Genomic DNA, 7,785 nt, shown 5'->3' with positions numbered 1-7,785 from the left:
ATTATAATAGTTTTTATTTCATGTTTACAGCTCATTCACACTTTATTATATATTTAAAAACAGTGAGTTTTCACAAACAAAAATTACTTTTCCAAAAATTCCTTTTCAAACTTGTTTATTTTATCATTTAGAAACTTTCCCCAAAGTTTTACTATTTTTGGAATTAATTTGATATTTTTAACGTATTTTCAAAATCAACCCAAAACCTGTCAATTGACATGTATTAGTTTGCGGTCGACCGTCACGATCGACCGCCAGTAGTTAATTTTCTCAGTCTGGCTTTTATTGGATCGTGGTCGACCGTGACGATCGACCGTGGCTCCATCCAGAGACTTTCGTGGTTCACCGTTGCGATCGACCGCCAACTTATAAAATTCTTTTTTCTGTTTTTTTCTGCTTCGCGGTCGACCGCGAGATTCCCACGGTCGATCGTCGAACTCATCATTGCCTTCTCAACGGCTATATTCTGATTTGATTCTCTGGGGCTATTTTGGTCTTTTCAAGTTGGTTTTGGCCGATATTTTGAGTGGGTATAAATACCCCATTGCTCTTCTCTTTCAACAACCAAGTTTTGTTTTTACAGTGAAGTTTTAACAAAATCTTAAGTGTGTTTAAAAGAGCTGTTTAAGCTGATTCTAATTATCTGTTTCAAACAAAGTTTTCTACAACAAGAAGAGGCATTCAATTCAACTGAGGATCCTATCCTCATCATCCTCTACTGTTCCTCTTGTTTATTGAGAAGTTTTCCTAACTCATCTTTTCATATAGCTTATAATTTTATTTTCATAACTTAGCTATATTTATTGAGTTATGTATTTTCATTCACTGTTATCACACACACTGTATTGAGCTTAATATTTCATACTATATATTATGGGTAGTGGTGTGTGATTTAGTGAGTGTGAGCTTTATTTGTGTTCTCATTTGTTATCGAGAACAAACCATTGTATTTAACCATTGTTGTGAGTATCACTTGTAATACACTTGTACACCGAGAGAAGTGTGAGGTGTGAGACGGGGTCAAATCCAATAGGAGTGATGTTGGTTGACGAACCTAGGGAGAGGTTGCATCCGAGCACTTGAGGAGGAGGACACGGGCTAGGTTCCTACACTTAGTGTGTAAAGTGTGATTGCATAGTGTTTGTTGTGTGAGAGTTTTCCGTAAACTTGTAAACCGGGTGTGTAGAAGTTCCGGCTTTCCAACCGGATTGTGATAGTGGAGATCTCCTCGAGATGAGGAGCGGGGACGTAGGTCGTGGTGACCGAACCTCGTAAACATATCGTGTGCTTATGTTTTGATTAGCGTATATTTTATTTGTGGCTTTTCATATCCTTATTGTTCATATCTATCTCATATCATTTCTTGCAAGAACAAATTAATCAATATAATTTTAATTAGCATAAAATCAGATTAGATTAGCATAAGACCCTAATCACCCCCCCACCCCCTCTAGGGTCTAACAGAGGCTTGTCGGTGAGAGGTGAGAAATCACTTCAGTGACGTAGGGAATCCGCAACCGTCGAGGTTTGTCGATGAGGGGTGAGAAGTCACTTCAGTGACGTGGGGAACCAACAGCCGACAAGGTTTCAGACGGCTGAGGATGGAGACATAATGATGATCATAAAATGTTAAATAATACTGAGAAGAAATATTCTGAGCCGCCCTTGGGAGGAGTGTCAGCTAATTGCTAAGCATCAATCTTTTGTTATGAAGAGGTTCGACTGAGTCCACCTTTCGAGTCGTCTTTGAGGAATGAAGCCGACTCAACTGAGGAAGTGACGGCTCGCGGGATAGTATATTCGTGAAGAATAAGGGATACCTCGTAACATATGGTAATTATAAAACTATCATAACCACATGTATATTATTTTTGATATTTGTATTTGCAGTTATACGTAGTATTCAATTGTATAAATTCTTTATTAAGTAACATTTTTATGTAAGTTTTTGGAGGAATCTTTTTAATCAAAGTTTTATGCTCGAACAAATTGTTTATTTTGTTGAAGCAATATTCAAAAGGCTCATTGTGTGTAAGAAACATGCATAAAAATGCTCAGACAATTGTATTTGTAGTTATACAATTATTCATTTTTATGTGAAACTAAATATGAATAATTGTACAGCCTTTTAGCTTTATAACATCTCATACAATTGAATGCAATTCTCAAAACAACCTTTGAACTTTCTCTCAAAGATTTTAGGACTATTTCATATGGTACAATAGATTTATATTGAGTTTACTTTTGATTACCAATAAGCACACCATCCTAATTACGATTTGATGATCAGGCCACGAAGAGGAATAGAGGTTTTTTAGAATAATTTAGTAAATATTTGCTCAATTTTCCACACAATTGACTCACTCCACTTTTTGAACTTTAATATTTTAGCTTTTCTAGCCCTAGAACCCACTCTTACCTATTTATATGGGTAGCATTTGTAAATAAAAATTTATATAAGTAATATTTCAATAAGTTCAATTAATAGAACCACCGAATCGAACAGTTAATGAATTTTCTAACATACATTTGGTTAAATTATATTAAAAAGTTATCGAATTGAATAGTTAATGAACTACCGAATCAAACATACATTTGGTTAAATTGTATTCATTTATAAGCCAAACACTAAAAATTATTTGTTTAGTACTAAATGAACTATTGAATCAAACTTGATCGAATATCTGAACGAATAATAAAAAAGCAAATAGAACTCATATACTTCATATCTAAAGCAGAATACTTTATTTTGGTAACATGTTCAATATTTGCATAAAATCTTTTAAAACACATGCTTTACACGGGTGTAAATACTAGTATATATAAGGACCAAATTACCATGTGTCATGAAAGTATAATGGACAGCCGATGATGAAAAAATGGTAGAATAATTAGAAGGGAAAAAATGAAGAAGAAGAAGAAGAAAATTGAACTGAAATTTACACGCTTTCTGATCAAATAAAGAAAGATGACAACGTCTTAAACGTGGGTGAAATTTAAAGACTTCTTTATTAAAAGAAGACTGTTGAAATCCAAAAGTCATTTTGTGGAAACCTAAAAGACAAAATGAATGTGGACATTACTTTATTAATGTGGAATATTTATTGGTGACTTTTCATTAGTCCAATGTCTTTTTGTTTTCCACAATGTATCTATAAATTGGTAGATGTATGGAAAAAAGGATTGAAATGAAAATTACAATTTATCTTATTCTCTTGTCTCTTGTCCATCTTTCGTTTCATTTCTTTAGTATATTATAACACGTTATCAGCACGAGTGGCTCTAGCTGGTCGATCATCGGTTCGTGGTAATAGATTTTTCGGTATACATCTTCTGTAAGCATTTCTTATCCTTCAATTTTTTTATTTTCTCATGATCGCCTCGTCTTTCATAATTGGCCAGTGTTCACTTCTCTCTTGGGTTTTATTTATTCATCATTTGTTCTAATATTAGTTCATCTATGATTCTTTGGCTACAAATTCTTCCATTCATTTATGAGTGGTTGTGCTATCTTACACCCGATTAATCTATAAACTCTCAAATCCGTTTATTTCATGACTATATCCAAAAGTTTTCATGATTAGATTACATGTTTTATAAATACTTTCTTTTACATAAATACTTCTTTTATTATTAGTTCATTAGTTGCTTAGGCAGAAATGAATTATGCATAGCCCCAGGAACTAATTTGTCCCCGTGCAAGTTTCAGGGCAGTAGCTGTAAATAAATGAAAGTTCATGGCCAATATTTATTTTTATTGTTTTTCTATTTCTCGAGACTAACTGTAGCCATATACATTAATAGACTTCTCCTTCCATGTCGTTTCATATAAATTTTGATGTTCTTGAAAGTATAGTGCATACATAAATGATTTTTTGGTTACTAAGTACATTTGATTATTTTGTTTCAGCATGAATAAGGTTCAAGACTCTAGAATAATCATGCTAAATGCCCCTGTAACTATTGATAGTCTATATGAATCATTCGATAGCTCTTATTAATTTATTTTTCTTTTATGCAAACTACACGAATAATATCAATATAGTCACCAGATGAACTCTGTTATACACTAGACTCATTTCTTGATATAGTCCCCAGAATATGGGTATCTTTGGACATTGGTCCTTGGTTATGATATGATCACTTCTTATCTACACATTAAAAGGACACCCCTTGAAGATGATCCCACTTAATTACTCACTCAGTTTGGTTTAATACAATTTACAAATGCACACATTCTGTGATTACTTGTCCTAGCTAATTAGAACAGAGGCATGCATTGTGGCTCCTTTATTTATTCACTTCTGTTTGTATGCACATCTTGTATAGTGTAATATTTTATAAATTTGGTGGATTGATATATCTTCTTTTGATAATTATAGCATTTCTGAACAATGTCTGACATCATCAAAAGGGAATTTGCTGAGCTTGCCGTTGATGGCAGCAATTACTTGACTTGGGCTTTAGATATTGAAATCTACCTGAATTCTTGTGATTTAAGCAGCACTATTGATCCAGCTTCTCAGAGCACCTCTGCCCAGAAGGCAAAGGCATTGATTTTTCTTCGTCATCATCTCAACAAAGACCTGAAAAATGAGTACCTTACTGAAAAAGATTCTGCTATTCTATGGCAATCCCTGAAGGATCGCTTTGACCAACAGATGGCTATTATGCTTCCGCAAGCACAGTATGATTGGTTAAACTTGCGATTTCAGGATTTTAAATCCGTAACTGTATGATTGGTTAAACTTGCGATTTCAGGATTTTAAATCCGTAACTGAATACAATTCAACCCTCCACCGCATTGTCTCACAGCTGAAGCTCTGTAAGCAGAACATTACAGAGGCTGAATTGATTGAAAAGACCCTCTCTACATTCCATGCAAGTAATCTTGTACTCCAATAGCAGTACAGGACCAAAAACTATTCAAAACACTCTGAATTGATCTCTGCGTTACTAGTTGCAGAGAAACACAACCAACTTCTGATGCGCAACCATAATTCTAGACCAGTTGGTTCGCAAGTTGTGCCTGAAGCACATGCCACAAATCAGAGTAATACTCATGGACATGGACATGGTAGAGGTCGTGGACGTGGTCGTGGGTCTTATCGTGGTGGTAGAGGTCGTGGTCATCGCAATGCTTATGGTCTTCAGGATCGTGGCAAGGGTCAGAACAAGGATAGATCTCCTTCAAACAAGCCTAACTCTCATCAACAGGTTGCAAATAACAAGCAAGCTTGCTATCGGTGTGGATGTGAGGACCATTGGTCTCGCACATGTCGTACACCGAAACATTTGGTTGAGGCCTATCAAAGAATGTTGAAGGACTCAAAGGGGAAGTCAAAACAAGGTGAAAAACATCATGACAGTTTGCCTGAAGCAAACATGACCCTGAAAGATGACAATTATGATGATAACCTAAATCTGGACAATGATGACTTATTGAAGATGGAGCTTGATGATTTTGGTGACCAGGAGTGATCATGTTATTTATCACTATTTAGTCTATTTTAGTTTTTCAAGACTTGTTCTAGTTGTTTGTATTCTCACTAGGCTTATTTTACATGTTTTTCGTAAGAAAATTTTAATTTCGAATGGGTTTATTTAAATTATTATGTATTTACCTTGTTTTTGTGCTTATATGAATTTTTCAATTTTTAGAATAGTGCACAACTTTCCTCGCGTACAACCCATGGAGAAGGAGACAGTTTTGTGCTTGGTAGATAGTGCTACCATCTTTCTCCTCAGGGTTGTACTACACATATATCCGACCTAATACTAACCATGTTGCGAGGATTATTAAATTTCTGGCATGAGCTATTGGGTCATCTTGGGCAAAATATGATTTGTCGGATTTCCTTAAATTAAATGGGGCATTCAAACCAAATCCGACCAACTGCATATCACAATTTTCCCCCTTTATCTAATACGTGGTGTAGAAGCAAAACATTTCCCATCTGCGTATTATTTATTTGCAGTCCATGTTTCTATATCACCACCATAGCGTACCTCTATGGGACCTCGGTGAAGGTACATACATTATTTATGAAACTCCGTCAATAATTTAGTACCTATGGCCCATGTTAGGGGATCAATTTATAATTTGGTACGCTGACTGCATTTTCATTGAAGATCAATTCTCGACATTAGGGGGAGATTAGTACCCAAAATACAAAATAATGTCAAGAAATTTCATTGGTAAAAAAGATCTTCAATATTTATATCCACGTAATAGTCAAACTGAACCAGAAGTTCACATGATAATCTGCCAAGAAAAGAGTGACTAAGCCCCATATTCATGTTGAATATATCATTGATGATTTGGTATGCCAGAAGCATATTGTGCCAGAAGCATATAAAACATGTTAGTGTAAAAGATAAAAGTCCGCGGCAAACTAAATTATATATAGAAAGACAGTCACTCCCATAACCTCCAGAAGAGGTTCATCCTGAAGATGGAATCTCCAGTAAATTGCACGTGCACTATATAATCACAATACTGGAGATGCGGAACGGCCAAATCCAAACGTTAAGGGAAATGGCGAGGATTTGGTTGACATAAAATAAGAATTGAAGTGGCCACGAATTTGTGAAAAAGGAGAAATATATAATAGAAATATAAAAGTTGTCGACAACATAGTTGCCTCTATGATTGTATTACGTTCCGCAAGTTAATACATATGGCAGAAACTATGAATTTATATATGCAGTATATGTACGTCATGATCATATTTTTATATGAGTCTTTTATATGAAAGTCCATGATGGACTTAAAATTCCTGAATTAAGAGAAAACAAGAATCGCAACATGTATAGCATTAAATTATAAAGGTCGTTATACGACTTGAAACAGTCGGGTAGAATGTGGTATAACTGACTGAGCAAGTTCCTTCTGAAGAGGAGATATGCAAATAATGATGTCTGTCCTTGTGTGTTTATAAAGAAATTCAAAAATAGCTTCTGTGTTATATCAGTCTATATTGATGATATAAATGTTATTGGAATGCACAAGGAGCTTACAGAAGCTAGCTCATGCCTAAAGACGGAGTTTGAAATGAAAGACTTGGGAAAAACCAAGTTTTGTCTCGGCCTGCAGATCGAGCATTTTCCCAGAATGAATTTTTTCTACACCAGTCAACCTATGTGAAAAAGGTTTTGAAAAGATTTTATATGGATAAATCTTATCCATTTAGCACACCAATGGTCATCCGATCCCTCGAAGTGGATAAAGAACCATTTAGACCCAAAGAAGATAATGAAGAAATGTTAGGGCCAGAAGTTCCCTATTTGAGCGCCATTAGAGCACTTCTCTATCTCGCAAATTGCACCAGGCCTGATATAGCATTTGTGGTGAACTTGTTAGCAAGGTATAGTGCTTCTCCTACAAGGAGACATTGGAATGGTGTTAAACATATCCTTCGTTATCTTCAAGGAACAAAAGATCTTGGACTATTCTATAAAAGAAACCAAGATATGACATTGGTGGGCTATTTGGATGCTGGCTACATGTCTGATCCCCATAACGCCAGATCCCAGACTGTTTATGTATTTCTCTGTGGTGGTACTGCCATTTCTTGGAGGTCTGTCAAGCAGACCATGGTGACTACTTCTTCTAACCACTCAGAGATTATCGCTTTATATGAGACCTCACGAGAATGTGTATGGTTAAGATCGTTGATACGACACATTCGTGGCTCGTGTGGCCTAGCGAAAGACGATATTACCCCCACTGTCCTTTATGAGGACAATGCAGCTTGTGTTGCACAAATGAACAGTGGATATGTA

General features: G+C 35.5%; 1 protein-coding gene across 1 annotated transcript; it reads left to right on the top strand.

Annotated features, from left to right (window-relative positions):
• Positions 4,395-5,481, top strand: LOC109840149. Its single transcript, XM_020408673.1, has 3 exons — positions 4,395-4,733; positions 4,816-4,885; positions 4,967-5,481. The coding sequence occupies exons 1-3, from the start codon at positions 4,395-4,397 to the stop codon at positions 5,479-5,481; spliced, it is 924 nt and encodes a 307-aa protein (XP_020264262.1).

This window comes from Asparagus officinalis, chromosome 1 (genome assembly GCF_001876935.1).
Source record: "Asparagus officinalis chromosome 1, Aspof.V1, whole genome shotgun sequence".
Lineage (NCBI taxonomy): Eukaryota > Viridiplantae > Streptophyta > Magnoliopsida > Asparagales > Asparagaceae > Asparagus > Asparagus officinalis.
This window is presented reverse-complemented; position numbering and strand designations above follow the sequence as displayed.

Bases quoted from the DNA above. Each gene is read 5' to 3' on its own strand.
- LOC109840149 (XM_020408673.1), top strand. From the start codon at position 4,395: ATGTCTGACATCATCAAAAGGGAATTTGCTGAGCTTGCCGTTGATGGC. The intron at 4,734-4,815 runs GTATGATTGGTT...ATTGTCTCACAG, and splicing joins AGGATTTTAAATCCGTAACT to CTGAAGCTCTGTAAGCAGAA. The intron at 4,886-4,966 runs GTAATCTTGTAC...TACTAGTTGCAG, and splicing joins CCTCTCTACATTCCATGCAA to AGAAACACAACCAACTTCTG.